Consider the following 16,560-nt stretch of genomic DNA (forward strand, 5'->3'; position numbering starts at 1 on the left):
TGAGACCATTGTTTCTTGTCTGATTCTCATTCAATGTGAATTTTTTTTCACTTTTGATATTGTCAATTCCCTTTAGAATTTTAAAGACCTGTATCAAGTCACCTCTGAGTCTACGCTTTTTTTTTTAGGGAAAACAGATTCATATGTTTTAGTCGATTTTCGTATGATTTATTTTTTATATTTGGAATCAGTTTTGTGGCTCGCCGTTGTACCTTTCGCAATCTGTCAATGTCTTTAATGAAATTCGGTGACCATACGGAAACAGCATATTCCAAATGTGGACGAACTAACGATTGTTAATGAATGATGAACTTTTGAATTCAAAAGATCACGCAATCAGTCCTAGAATCTTATTTGCTTTCTCAGAGGCTGAAATACACTGCTTGGATGATTTGAGATCGTTACTGATAATTACGCCGAGATCCTTTTCACTATTCTCTTTTGTTAACGAATTTTCAAATAACTTGTAATCGTACTTACTGTTATTTTTACTTATGTGCATTACCTTGCAATTACTTGTGTTAAATTTCATTAGCCACTTTTCAGACCATTGCTGTAATTGATCTAAATCTTCTTGAATATGTAATTGGTTTAAGTGATCATTTGCCATTCCGCACAGTTTTGTATCATCAGCAAATTTGGAAACAGTAGATTTTAGTTCATGGTCTATATCATTTATATATACTATGAATAGAAGTGGCCCAAGAACGGAACCCTGAGGAACTCTAATTGTAAAAATTGTCCATCTAGAAGTTTTTCCATTTAAAACAACTCTCCGTTTTCGATCATTCAACCAATTACTAGTCCAACTTAATAGGCTACCACTTATTCCGTGTAAAGCTAATTTAGTAAGTAGTCTTTCGTGTGGGACGGCATCAAAAGCTTTTGCAAAGTCTAGATATATTAAATCTATATTGTTTCTTTTGTGATAATTCGAGATAATTGTGTTGTAGAATTCGAGTAAGTTAGTCGCGCAAGAACGTTTCCGTCTGAAACCATGCTGGCTATAATTTATCAAACGGTTACTTTCTAAATGATATTCGATAGCATCTCTGATGATAGTTTTCATTATTTTTCCTACGATTGAAGTCAAACTTATAGGCTTGTAGTTATTTGGTTTCTTTTTGCCACCTTTTTTTCCATTCTCTTGGGACATCTTCGGATATGATGGATTTCTTGAAAATAATTTCTAATGGAACAACAATCTCATTTTTCATTTCCTTTGAGTCTTGGATGCCAACCGTCAGGCCCTGTTGTTTTTGTTAACTTTGAGTTTCTTTATACACCTTTTAATTTTTTCTTTTATTATATTTACCGTAGTGAGTTAGTTTACCCTAGACTTTTCAAAGCTTTCAGTTTGGAGTGTACTTTGAGGTGTTTCGTTTACGAATACCGAGCTAAAATAATTGTTTAAAATATTACACATTCCTTCATTTGAATATTCAAGTTGACCGTCATTTCTTCTTGAGGTTGCCTATTAAGTTAGTTGTAGTAAAATGGATCTAGTCAGTATTAGTGAATGTGTCTTGATGTGGTGTATGGTTTATCGTTATGATTACGTAGCTTGGTATATGTATAGCAATGGTTAATGATGTGCTTGGCGAAAGCCATGTGGCATAATGGCGTCATGCTTACTCATGTTGTGTGGTGTGATTTGGGGGATGTGTAGGTCAGCAAAGATTGGCGGCTAAGTTTAAGTTGAAAGGCGCCAGTGGCTGTCGACATCCTGTTGGAGGTCTGTGGTTCACGTGTCATGCGTGTGACGTATCGTATGGTTGGTTACATATGGTTATAGGGTTTGTAATGGTTACATTCATTTGAACAACGAAGTGAGAAGATTAATGTCATCTAGTATCAATACATATTATTTACAACCCGTTATCCTACATTTTCGTCATATTAATATGTTACTTTCAATGAACTTTTCATTCTTATGAAGTGATTGATTTAATTTATTTTCAGCAATCATATATATTTCAAATTAGGAAAGATAGGCTGGGTTCTGCCATGATCTAATTTAATTATACTTAGATTTCCCGACAGGATAATTTCTTAGGGAATGTCATTTCTATATTTTGCTGGTTTCTCCATCTATTTGATTACTGGAAATTAAACTTGACGGAGGTTGAAAGAATGAGAAACATCAAGGGCGAGATTCGCGAACGATGTGATTGGAATGCGCTACGTTTTTAGACGGAGTTGTCGCAGATAAGAATTCATCCGCTATTTATCGATTTACCACTGTGGCGTTCTGGGTTATATATTGAATGTGTAAATACTTTTCGTTTTGCTACCATCGAGTTACGGTTGTTTTTCATTATTACATTTCTCCGTTTATCCGATATTAAGCCTTTATAATGAATGATCACGTATGAAAATGATTCATAAACATTGCCCTAAAAGTCATAATATATCTTTCTGTTCCAGGTGTGTCGGGAGTGAAGGTGCTCTCTCTTCAGTCAGACATTTGGGAAGCACCACAGGAAGATGTTTTCGTCAGGTAAGGAACTCATTATTAAAATCTTACTACCTTTCTTTTAACATTCAGGATGTGTGTGTGTGTGTGTGTGTGTGTGTGTGTTTACCTTTACCTAGTTGTATCTTACGGGAAGGGGGGCTTTGCTCGTGGTATCCCGTCTTTGTATCTCGCAATGTCTACTTTGCTCGTAAGCTTGGGTATAGTTTTTGCACACACTATCGTTTTATCCAGTTTGTTTCAGATATCCACCACTCTGTGTGGATTATTTTTCAGGTCTCTTCTATTACTATTCTTTTTGAATTTCTTATCATATCCCTTTGTGTTTCTCTTATCCTAATTTAATAAGTCCTCTCTATCAAGGATTTGTGCCTTTCATGATTCTGTAAATGGTCAGCAGGTCGCCTCTTTCTCTTCTTTGTTTCAAAGTCGGTAATTTCAATTTAGCCCGTCTCTCCTCATATGACAGGTTTGAAAGTGTTGGGGCCATTTTCGTGGCTGTTCTCTGGATTCAATCAATTTTCTTTATATTCTTTTTGGTACTGGGTGACCATAGTATAGCAGCATACTCCAGTATAGGCCTTATTAGTGTGACTAGTATATATATTTTTTTTTAACAATTTCTTCATCTAAATAGGTAAAAGTCTCCCTTATTGATCTTAGCAAGTTGCAAGATTCTCCGTCAACTTTGTTTATCTGTTTATCAGGGGACATGTCATTTGAGATAATTACTCCCAGGTCTTTTTCATGTCGCACTTTTAGTTCCTTTGTTCCAATTCTATATTGTCCTAATATATATATATATATATATATATATATATGTATATATATCTATATATCTATACATACATACATATATATATACATATATATATATATATATATATATATATATATATATATATATTAATATTCCAAACTCCATTATGCTACATTTCTTTGTATGTGTGTGTGTGTGTGTGTGTGTGTGTATGTATGCATGTGTGTATGTATGCATATGTGTGTTTGTGTATGTGGGTGAGTGCGTGTGCGTGCGTGCGTGTGTGTGTGTGTGTGTGTGTGTGTGTGTGTGTGCGTGTGTATTCACCTCGGATCTGCTGCAGCCTCTTTTCGAGACAGCCAGACACCACCCTACGGCAGTGAGCTCAGAGCTCATTATTAGCAGATCTCTGGGTAGGTCTGAGACCACTCACACTCCACACACCGGGAATGCAAGGTCACAACTCCTTGACTAACGTCCCGTACCTACTCGCTGCTAGGTGAACAGGGGCTACACGTGAAAGGAGACAAACCCAACTTGTCTCCGCCCGGCCGGGGAATCGAATCCCGGTTCTCCGGCTTGTGAGGCCAGTGCCTTACCAATCCGCCACCGGGCCGTATGTGTGTGTGCGTAAGCGTGCGTGCATATGTGTGTGTGTGCGTGCGTGTGTATGCGTATATGTGTGTGTGTGTTTGTGTGTGTGTGCATGTGTGTTTGTGTGTGTGTCTGCATGTGTGTGTTTGTGATTCACCATGGCGTTGGATCACGTGGACTCGTGATAGACAGCTATTTCCCTCCCGGAAGAAATCTCAGAGCTCACATATGACCGATCTATGGGTAATGCTGTGACCTTACACGTACACACACACCTAACTCCCCGCCCACGATAGTTGGGGTAACGACTCGCAGCGATACTGAATTTTTTTCAGCCCTGGGCGGAATTCGAACCCGGACCGCCGTAGTGGCAGCCAGGAACTCTATCACTGTGAGTGCGTGTGCGTCTGTGTGTGTGCGTGTGTGTGTATGTGTGTGTGTGTGTGCGCGCGCGCGCATGTGTTTGTGTGTGGTTGTGTGTGTGTGTGTGTGTGTGTGTGTGTGTGTGTGTATTCACCTTGGTCACCTTGGTCTTTGGATCACGTGTTGGACTCGTGATCGACAGCTATTTCCCTCCCGGAAGAGAGCTCAGAGCTCGTATGACCGATCTATGGGTAATGCTATGACCTTACACAAACACACACCTCCAACTCCCCGCCCACGAGAGTCGGAGTAACGACCCGAAGCGCAGCGATACCGAAATAATTTCGGCCCTGGGCAGGATTCGAACCAGGTACTGCCGCACCTCCGTGCTGACAGTCCAGTACTCTATCAACCACGCCACCGAGTCGTGTGTGTGTGTGTGTGTGTGTGTGTGTGTGTGTGTGTTTTCAGGCAGTCATAATAATTAAGATCTTTAATATCTTCCTAAATGAGACAATTCCCATTCTATTCTGGCTGATGATGGACATTTTTCAATATTTAAAGGAGGGGATTCAGACGACAAAATGATCTCGCTCTACTCTTTCGCTTCGACAATACACATTATAGATTCTTCTCTAGCTCACAGAAGACAGTTTGGTTTGGTTTAGAAAGTGCCTACGGGGCAAAGAAGCCAATGGTAATATTTCACTATCTCACAAGTCCTGTTTATCAACACACTCAGTCCTTTGGTGCACTAAGCAGGTTTTGTTGTAGCAAATGCTTGTCAATATTATTTAGCTGAAGAGGAAACGGCCTGGACGTCTCCCGACTGACCGAAACCTCATTCTGACAGGATAGGAACGAGTCATCTAAGCTCAATAGTTTGCTGCTTTGACTAGCCCTACCACTCGGACTCGAACCCTTAACTGTTTACCATAAAGTAATGACGCTACCAACATGCTGTGATGGACGTACGAAGGACAAGGTCTGGCAATTGTTCTAAACATTCCCTGACGTTAACTCGTACGTCTTCATTTGATCGAAGTGCGGTGTGGAAGAGAAGTGATCAAAGGATATCACTGACCCCTTTGTCATCTTCCAGATTCAATTTCTCTTCGAGCGACCGACCGACTCACAAGGACGTGGTGCGAACCTTTACCGTATGCTATCGAGTTCGTTATGCTGCCTTAAGTGTCACAAATCAACATATATCAATCGCTTCTTCGGACGAGAACAACAATGCTTTGTCCATTTGTAAGTATGGTTTCTCATTCTGTTTGTGCGAGGGTGAGTGTGTATGTGTGTGTGTGTGCGTGTGTGTGTATGTGTATGTGTGTGTGTGTGTGTGTTTGTGTGTTTGTGTGTGTACGTGTGTATGTGTGTGTATGAATGTGCGTGCGTGTGTGTGTGTGTGTGTGTGTGTGCGTGTATGTATGTGTGTGTGCGCGTGTGTGTGTGTATGTGTGTGTGTGTGTGTTTGTGTGTGTGTGATGTGTGTGTGTGTGTGTGTGTTCGTGTGTGTGTGTGTGTGTGTGTGTGTGTGTGTATGTGTGTGTGTATGTTTGTGTGTATGTATGTGCGTATATATATATGTATATATATGTATATATATATACATTTATATTTATATATATATATATATATATATATATATATATATATATATATATATTGGAAATTGATGTTATAACACATTTGTAAATGTTCACTATAAACCCACTATCGGAGAAATAGTAACGGAAGTACAGGGAAACTGTATATTTCGACTACTATCTTTAGTCCTCTTCAGCAGACTGCTTACAAGAAGTTAAGGTACAAGTATATATGTACCCCTCACTTCCTCATATATACTTGTACCTTAACTTCTTGTAAGCATTCTGCTGAAGAGGACTACAGATAGTAGTCGAAATATACAGTTTCCCTGTACTTCCGTTATTATTTCTCCGATAGTGGGTTTATAGTGAACATATATATATATATATATATATATATATATATATATATATATATATATATATATATATATATATATGTATATGTATATATATATGTATATGTATATATATATATATATTTCTTGGGTACATATTCCTTTCAGACAATTCTGATTAAAATCAACTGCACTGGAATCTTTGATGGTTTTAAGGTAAGTGATGTTATATGTTGACTTGTTTAAATATCTTCTAGTAACAGAGGAAACTGTTGACTATCATGCACCGAAACTCAGAGTTTTTCGCCTCGACCTGAGGCTTCTTCAGGGTGCACACTGCTATGCAGATCACCTGATAGAGAATGTTCTCAAGAAAAAGATGGACCAGTACGCAGCACCCACCCAATAATCTACCCCAGCAAAGGAAAAAGTCATTATATGTCACCAGAACAATTTCCACGATAAATACAGAAAAGAATGCAATTCTAGGAGCATAATTAAGAGAGGAGTTAGACCATCTGATCCAAATGACGCTAATGACATGACATTAGAATATTCTGTAAGCCAGCCCTAACAAAATCACTGACAATGCGGAATAGTACGGCACCCGCTACCCCACGGGAGGCCACCACCAATGTAGTACTCGTATATGAATTTATTTGCAAGGAGGGCCACTGTGACGGCTCCAACAGCTACATTGATAGGACCTCCACCAGGTTGCGGTGCCGTCTACTATATCACAGAAGTCAAGGTTAAATTTTCCAATATTATACACAAGAACACGATATGAAACCCCCCTTACAAAGTCTTATTAATCAGACTGAAATCATCCACCGTGAAGACGACTTTACAACACTTCAGATTGCTAAAGCCGTTTCCATCACTTGCCAACGTCTTGCCATCCACACTCCTACATCAGAGACATATCCTACAGCAAAACATTATTGAACCAACAACTTACCATTCAACCAATCAGCGCTTGAGACGGGTCACCAGGTCTACTGCCAGAGCGTTCCGGGCTCCCGACCAGCTACCAGGCTTAAGTCTACCATACGTGCTAGCTAAGGATATGACTTTTTCAGATTTAAAAGTCTGCAGTGGCAAACGATGAACTTTTCCCTAAAAGAAAACCCGGCACCTAATAAAATTTTGTATTAGGCTGAAGTATCAAAAGAAAATTCTGCCGTTTACAAAAGCATTTATTTGCAAATTGATATAACGTATAGTACATACATACATATACCAAAGGCTTTTCCCCCTTACACGGGAGGTAGGAGAGAAAAAAAAAAAAAAAAAAAAAAAAAAAAAAAAAAAAAAAAAAAAAAAAAAAAAAAAAAACCCGTACCCTCTTCCTTCCCTCTCATCTTGACACCCCTACATCTTGTCCACTGACCTGGGTCAGAAAGCAATATCGTAAGACACAGCACATTCACATCAAGGCCGCTTCGTTAGATCGGCGACCCCCCTCTCCGTCCCCTCATGCAGAAACGGAGAAGACTGGGAGAAATCCCTTTGGACTGCGTCAATTCATTCCTCATACGCACTCCCTCACCCCCCCCCCACCCACTCTCCCTCATGCATCACAGCATCATCCATACACAATCATTGTCCATTCACCCCTATCTTTTGTCATCTCCCAGACATTCCCCTCTTTCCTAATACTCCTTTTACCCCATCCATTCATCTCATCCTAGGATGCCCCATCATGTTCATTCCTTCCACTCTGCCTTCCACACCTCTTTTACTGGTCTTTCTTCACTCATTTTTTCTATGTACCCAAATCATTCCAATACTCTTTAATCAATCCTATCTCCCAACTCCCTTTCCACCCCCGTTCTCCTTCTCACCTCCTCATTTCTCATTCTTAGGGATCAGTATTAGGGATTTTTATTAGATTTAACTAATATTATTATCTTTAGCTAATTTCATTGTCATTAGGGATGAATATTAGGAATCATTATTAGCTTTAACTAATATCATTATTCGCTTTAGCAAATGTTATTATTAGTAGGGATCAATATATGGGATTATCATTAGGTTTAGCAGCATCAATTCGTAGTAGCTCCGGAAAAGGAAATCGGTATATGTGTATCGTCCAGAGGAGCATCTGAAACGTGGTGAGTACAAAATTAAAGCAGTCTCTCTTCCTAAGCATCTGAATTAGCCAAAATACCTTCTAAACTACGAACCTGCAAAAGTTGCAGATGCGAGGTGGCAAGACAGTATTTCAAAAACTCGTCATATTGCCGCATGTGTGTTTTTAACAAGAGACAAGACAAAGACTCCCAACAGATCAAGACTCTAAAGGAGCTGTGTGACTCACAGAAAGCGAAATATGAGGCCCTTGTAGAGTTCGTGACTAAGAACGTCGGGATAGTCCCACAATTGCTGGCACCAATGCACTCGCTTGAAAATGCTGTCTCCGAAAATGACATTCCTGCTTCACAGGATAGCCCCCAACTTACACTGCAGGAAGCCTCCCCACCCGCTACACGGGACGGGGGTTGGCGACTGGTCAAGAAAGGTGCGAAACCCCCCCGAAAGGCGAACGTATCGTCAGGACCCATCACCTCCAATAGATTTAAAGTTTTGGACCTAGCCAAGGAGGACGAGTTTGAAACTCGTTTAGTCGGGGACTCCATGGTCAGACATCAATCAGAAGAGTTCTGTGGTCGTTCTTCAAACGGCCGCAGAAGGTGTTATATGTATAGAGGTGCCGGACTCGATGACATTGCCGAGTCTTGTGACGATGTCACAATAGAAGCAAACTCGAACACGGTTTTCATAATACACACCGGTACGAATGACGTCGAGGCATCGCGGTCAGAGGAACTCATCGAAAAGTACTGGAGAACAATCAGGAAATATAAAGAAAAGGTTCCTGGGAAAAACCTTGTAATTTCAGGGATCCTTTCCAGATTCAAGAGAAAGGATAAATTTTTCAACATCGACAGATTCTACAACATCGCATTCAGTACGAACAATAGAGTAAAATCCCTCTGTGAAAAGTAAAAAGTGCACTTCGTCAATTTTTGGGACAACTTCTACTTTGATAAAACTCTGAGGAAGACGGTCTCCACTTGAATGCGGCTGGAGCAGCAAAGTTAGGTAGGCTGCTCAACAACAGCTTGGCCAATATCAGAAGAAAAAACTCCTCAGCGGAGCCCCCATCAACACCTCCGTAATAGAGCAAAAAAGAAAAGTGACAAATATCAATCTCTGTTGCGTAAATGCTCGCAGCGTACGAAACAAATTCGAAGGTCTAGAAATCCTCGGAGCGACAGGAAACTACCACGTGATAGGAGTAACAGATACATGGTTGGACACATCAAGTCGAGATTTTATTGCGGAATACTGTTTGCCGGGCTACTCAATTTTCAGTTGCGAAAGAGAAAATAGAATAGGCGGGGGAGTAATTTTGTATGTCCAACCATCACTGTTAAAAACAGAGGCAGTAACAAATGTTGATATATTGTTTGTTGAAATTAAAAGCAATTGCAGTAAATCTAAAGTAATGATTGGATTTGTTTATGAGCCACCGGGTCAGCTGCCGGAAAATTATGAAAAATTATTCAATTTAATCTCAGAAACTAACCAACGCTACGAGACAGTAATCATGGGAGACTTTAACTTACCGGTTAAGAGATGGGGCGAAGATTTGAATTTGCATACAGGACGAGACTTGTATAGTAACTTACTGGAAAGTGACTTCCACCAATACGTAAACAGCCCTACCCCTGAAAATAATATCCTGGACATATTATTTTCTACAACAGAGAATATTGTAAATAAAGTGAATGTCGGACCAATATTTAGTACCAACGATTATCATATCATCACATTCAAAATAAAAATGGAAGCTAGTTTATCTAAGATCAGCAAGGAGAAAGTACCCGACTTCCGTAGAGCCAATTTTAACAGACTCCGATCACTACTAGAAAACTTAGACTGGAGTAAAACTTCGAACGAGATTGATGTTGACAAAGCGTGGGAAAACTTCACCACGGAGCTAAACATTGCTGTAAATCTCTGTGTTCCCTATCGTGAGAGGCACCCAGCAACAAATAAACCAAAGTTGGAGAATAGGGAAATTAGTAGCAACCTCTACCGTAAAAAGCGTGCGTACAAAAAATATTTATCAAACAAAAGCCAAGACGATAAACTAACACTATACAGAATTCGCCGCGAAACCAAAACACTGATAAGGCGTAGTAGGAAAAATCTCAAAGAGTAAATTGCTAAGGAAAACATATCGAACCCTAAAGAATTCTATATTTATGCGAATAAGAAGAAAACGCTTACCTGCGGCATTGGACCATTATACAACGATGAAGGTAAACATACGGATGATGAAAATGAGATGGCCTCAATCCTTAATAATTTTTTTGCATTCGTCTTCACGGACGAGGATTGCTCAGTGTATCAGCCACCAGAACATAAAATGTCCCAAAACGTCTTAAACCAACTCATAATTACCGAAAGTGATGTCGTACAAGTAATTGATAAGCTCAAAATAAATAAAGCCCCGGGACCTGACAAAATTTCACCTAGAATTCTGCGAGAAGTGAGAAATTAAATCAGTAAACCCTTGTGCATCCAATTCAACAAATCTTTAACATTTGGTAAAGTTCCATCAGATCGGAAATGTGCTAACGTAACACCAATATTCAAGAGAGGGGACAAATCACTACCAGGCAACTACAGACCGACCTGACTTCGATTGTGTGTAAACTGTTAGAGACAATCATTTGCGACAGTGTAGTGAAATTTCTAGAAGAAAATGAAATTATGAAATATTCACAACATGGCTTCCATAGCAAACGCTCATGTTTGACTAATCTTCTCGACTTCTTTCATGACGTCTTTATCAAGAACGAGGAGGGTATATCTGTTGATATAATTTATCTAGATTTTCAGAAGGCATTCGATAAAGTTCCTCATAAACGATTGTTCGACTAATTAAAAACACACAGTATTTCTGGTAATATCCACAACTGGATTAAAGATTGGCTCTCTGAGCAAAAACAGAGAGTTGTAATTAACGGGGCCTCATCTAGCTGGCTCGACGTTAAAACTGGCGTGCCGCAAGGATCAGTTTTGGGACCCGTTTTGTTCTTAATATATGTAAATGATCTAGACGACGGCCCCCTCTGTAAAGTATCAAAATTGGCTGATGACACAAACATCACCGGTAAAGTAACAACCACCAAAGAGAAAAAAAACTCTGCAGTCCGAACTAGACAGATTATCAAGCTGGGCAAACAAGTGGCAAATGAAATTTAACGTTAAATGTAGTCATGAATATTGGAAGTAACAATGATCACATTCAATACCAGATGAATGGCACAATACTAGACTCATTAACTAGAGAAAAAGATCTAGGAGTTTTAATACCAAATGACTTGAAGCCAAGTCAACATTGCTCAGAAGTTGTTAAAACAGCAAATAAATTGGTTGGCTTTATCGGAAGAGTCTTCGAAATTAAATCAGAAAAAAATATTGCGAAACCTTTATAATTCCTTGGTCCGTCCCCTTCTCGAATACTGTGCACAGTTTTGGTCCCCATACTATCAGAAAGATATTAATGAACTAGAAAGAGTGCAACGAAGAATGACCAAAATGATACCAAGGCTGAGAAATCTGTCGTATGAATAAAGACTTAAAAGTCTAAATTTATTCTCATTTTCAAAAAGGAGAATACGAGGAGATTTAATCGAGGTTCTTAAAATGTTCAAAGGCTTTGACAACATCAATGTCGAAGATTACTTCTTATTAGACAAATCAAGTATGAAAAGACGTCACGAATTTAAAGTACGAGTAACTGGTAAAAGATTTTCTTCGATTGAAAGTAAGCATTTCTTCTTTAACCGGGTTGTTAATGCGTGGAATTCGTTACCTTTCACTGTCGTTGAAAGTAACACAATAACAAAATTTAAAAATCGCCTAGATAAGTAGTTAGAGTCTAAACCGCAAATAGAATATTATCCCTTGTAATAAAAGATCTGACAGCCCGGCATTTAGTTGTAATTGGACGGGATAGTATCAGCAGTAGTGTTAGCTCATCTTCTATCCCCTAGCTACCCTGTTTTCTTAACTGTATCTTTAAGCACAAACAGCCTCGTTAGGGCCAGTAGGCCTGCTGTTGTTTGTTTTTCCTTTGTGTTCCTTTGTGTTCTATCTATCCTAGTAACCCCTATCATACTTCTCAGGTATTTCATCTCAAACACATTCAAACTCCTTTTCTCTTCCTCTCTTATGGTTCATGTTTCTGCCCTGTACAGTGCTGTTCGCACAATTACTCCTTCATACAATCTCCTCATAGCATCCATTCCCAAATGTCTATTTACATTACACTTTTTAATCCACCAAGGCATTTACTCGCTTCTCTCAATCTACATTCCACCTCCACCCGCACTCCTCCCTTTCCTGCCACATTCACACCCAATTATCTAAAACAATCCCATTTCCTCCAGTCTCTCTCCCTTAATACTCACTTCTGGTATGCTGCCGCTTTCTCCCCTTGTACATCTTATCACCTTACTTTTACCCACATGTGTCTTCAACGTCCTTCTTTCGCACACCTTCCCAAAATCTGTCACTAACTTCCTCAATCCCTCCTCTGATCCTGCTACAAGCGCAGTGTCGTCAGCAAACAACAACTGGTTTATCTCCCACTTTTCTCCATTTACTTTAACCAGTTCCAATGCCTGACCCATTACACTTGTAGTTACCTCTCGCACCACCCCATCCATGTATAAATTGAACGGCCAGGACGACATAACACATCCCTGACGAAGTCCTACCTTTACATAAAACCACTCACTCTCTCCATTTCTAATCCTAACACAAGCTCTACTACTCTCGTAAAAACTCTCAACTGTCTTGGTGTGCAACAGAAACGCGAGGGGACGTTTGGAGTCTTTATTAATAAGTGGGTTATGCGTACAGAGGTGAGTCACAATAGGAGAGCCACATGCTCACCGTATGAGGGACAGTTCTAGACTGACTTGGGTGTGCGTCGTACTCCCTACGCAGAGGGAAATCTATGCCGCGTCCTACATGACTAACAATGAGGGCCTTGTGCCCAAGAGTCCTTCTAAACCTATGGCACCCCGCTCGTCGTGTCGAGCGCCAGGGCCCAGGATAGCACTACACCACACCTTCCCCACCCTCCGCGCTCGTGGGCGAGCGGCGGAGGCGGAAGTGGGGGGATTCGCGCATGAGGACGGCATGTCCTCCACCAAAGGAACGCGACGGGGCGGCTTCTTTTAAGACCTGTGATCACTCCTGGAGATGGCGGGGTTCGTCAGCGGAAGGGGCGGTGCGGAGCTTTCATTACGAAGGGATGGAGTTGGGTAGGGCGCGGTAGTCGGACGGGAGCCCGGAGGTCACGCAGGTCTGCGGATGACCGTAGGCGGGGCTTATCCGTGCTGCGGCGTAGTCTTCAGAGCGCTCCGTCGGTGGCGGCGGGTGGCGACGGGTCGTGGCCGGTATTGCCGGTGACGGAGTTTTCTGTCGTGAAGAGGGAGATGAGCGAACGCTGGTCCGTCATCCGCGAGAAATGGGGCCATCCAAACGGGCATGGCTTGCAATTGGGTGCGGCCCAGATGACAGCAAGTGTCTCCAGTGGTAGTGGCGTATCAGGTTTCGGCATCCGTCGGAAACCGTAAGCCACACTGGACGAGGCGGAAGTGCGCGGTATTTCAGTCACGCATATAAACTGCGTCGGGGGCGGAATCGAAGGGGGTCCGCGCACGAGGACGACAAATCCTTCGCCGAGCGGAGAGGTCGGCCCGTTGCTTTTTTTCCCAATATAATAACCACACACATAGCAAAATGTATCAGGAGAATTTTCACATCCTCTAGTAGCCATCTTAACAGGTAAATAGTTCTGTCATTGATCTGAAAGAGAAAATTAGATAAACATTTAGTAGCAGACCACATAACAATTCCAAAATATACATGGTAACATTGAAATTATATGTATTTCTATAACGGTCGATGATACAGAAAAAATAATTGCATATTTGAAATCAGCAGGAAAAATGGATTAATAAACTCTAAAAAAATACAATAAACAAAACTTTTGAAAAAAAAATTTACGTTGTGTTATTTGTTTATTTTTTGTTATTATTTCTCCGTTTATTATTTGCTTGATTTTCATATATTACTATTATTTACTATTTACTTGTTTGTTTATTATTTAACTATACCTATGCACTTATTTATTGTATTTATTATCATCTATATTATTATAATTCTTATTTATTTTCTATTTATCTTTATTATATTACTTTTTTTTGCATCCGACCTAGTTATGGACCAAAAGGTCTCCTGTCGGCAAGCTCCGCCTTTGTAATCCTTTCTAGACATATCTCCACCATCAACTCTCACAACGATTTTTTCCTGGAACTACACACTTCCCAATTACTCCCTCTATTGGTTTATTTCCTACACTAGCGTTGAGGTCTTCTAATACAACTACATTGATGTTTCTCCCTAATTCCTCTATTCACTCATCTAAATCCATCCAAAAAGCCTCCCATTCTTCTACACTTTTCTCACTACCAGGCCCATATGAACTTACAAAAACCCACATCTCCCATCTCAGCTTCACCTTCATCCACATCAACCTTGAAGAAAGATCCTGCCACTAGACTATACGCTTACCTATCTCCTCACTTACTAATATAGCCATGCCTTCTCTCCCTCGTTCTCTCTTCACTCCTGAGAACCTTCCAGCTACACTCCCGAACTCACACTCGCCCCTCCCTTTCAACTTAGTTTCACTCAATGCCAACACATCCATCTTTCTTCTCACAAACATACTGCCTATCTCTTCCCTTTTACTCTCATCCGTACCACATCCACGCACATTAAAAGACCTACACCTTAGGGTACAGGTTGGAAAACTCCTAGACACCTCTTATGCCTTTACATTTTTAGGAGTGTCCCCTTTGGGGTTACAGGTAGCGGGATTCCTAGTCCTAACCCCGTCACGTTTTTTGTCGCCTTTTACGACTCAAGTGGAAATACTTGGTGGCAGCATTCTTTTCCCCCACCACAGGGTTAGGCGAAAAAAGGAAATGAATATTCAGAGAAATGGTACAGGACAATAACAAGGAGTGGGGGGGGGGGCAGCATAACGGAGGGACAGTCACAGTATAATAAAAGTGTCATAATTTCTCTATGAACAGACTTTCTCTATCAGAAACAAAAGGATGTGTGTCTCTTGTCCGTAGGGGCGCCACTCCGGACGGGATATAGTGAACTTTAAAAATGCTTTTAAGTTTGTGAGTTTTTGTTTATGAACTTGCTGTTGAAATATTTGTCAGTTTTGCAAGTGCTGTGAAACTCTCCCATTAGCTTCACAGCTCACTAGGCCACCATATTTGAGCGAGGCATATCAAGTACTGATCGTTTCTCTATCCAGTAGGTGGAAAAACATTTTAAAGCCCTAGGACACTTCAGTTTAGAGATAGCAGCATGCAACTCATTGCAAGTGTCTTCTAAATAGTGTTCATTTGAGAAACATACCTTTGCCCATGTAACTGTTTTCAGCTGATCCCTCTATTTCAGAAAGAGGAAAAAAAAAAAAATTGCCCGTGAATTCCACCTGACATTATGAAGGGAGGGCAGCTTCCGCGATTTCATATGAGGCCATTTTCCCTCCATGTATTCACCTTGGTCTTTGGATCACGTGTTGGACTCGTGATCGACAATTATTTCCCTCCCGGAAGAGAGCCCAGAGCTCGTATGACCGATCTATGGGTAATGCTATGACCTTTCACACTCACACACACCCAACTCCCCGCCCACGAGAGTCAGAGTAACGACCCGAGGCACAGCGATACTGAAATGATTTCGGCCCTGGGCAGGATTCGAACTGGGTACTGCGAGCACTATCGTACTTCCCAGTCCAGCGCTCTATCAACTGTGCCACCGAGTCGGTGGTAGTACTTATATGCTTCACAGAGTTCTAAAAGAAACCTGAAGTCATCCCTCTATCCAGGGTTTTCTCTTGTTGGCATCATTTCTAGACCAGAATATTTTTTGTAAGTTCTCATAGCCTGCCGAAATATCATCAGTGAAATAATGGTTGATGCTGGATGACCGTGATTTTGTTGAGAAAAAGGAATCCATCACGTGCCGTAGAACCAAGTCGAGAATATGATGTTGGCATCCAATAAACTGAAGCTCTTCTAGTCCCTTTTGTCCAAACTGTTTCTGAAGTCTAATAACAACGCCACTTTGGTGGCCTGTATTGACTATTGTGGTGTCGGAAATAATCATTTTGACAATCCTCCATGCATTGTATTCATCTAGCAGGGCTTGTAGTGGGATAAATATATCCTCAGTTGATCAGCTTTCACATGCCAAAATGCCGAGGTGAAGAGTTCTTGCAGAATTCTTTACACAGACCACTTGGTATTCTTT

The 16,560-nt window shown here is 40.7% G+C and overlaps 1 protein-coding gene across 6 annotated transcripts in view; it reads left to right on the plus strand.

Moving 5' to 3' along the window:
- LOC143020140 (uncharacterized) overlaps nt 1-16,560 on the plus strand; it is a 378,438-nt gene that overhangs the window by 227,239 nt on the left and 134,639 nt on the right. For all 6 annotated transcript variants that reach the window (XM_076176309.1, XM_076176300.1, XM_076176324.1 and 3 more), the window contains 2 exons: nt 2,428-2,500; nt 5,296-5,447. In XM_076176309.1, coding sequence (XP_076032424.1) covers nt 2,428-2,500; nt 5,296-5,447 — 225 coding nt within the window. The remainder of the gene's footprint in view (nt 1-2,427; nt 2,501-5,295; nt 5,448-16,560) is intronic.

This window comes from Oratosquilla oratoria, chromosome 3, assembly GCF_046742065.1.
Source record: "Oratosquilla oratoria isolate Oo_2021 chromosome 3, ASM4674206v1, whole genome shotgun sequence".
In the NCBI taxonomy this organism is placed as follows: Eukaryota; Metazoa; Arthropoda; class Malacostraca; order Stomatopoda; family Squillidae; genus Oratosquilla; species Oratosquilla oratoria.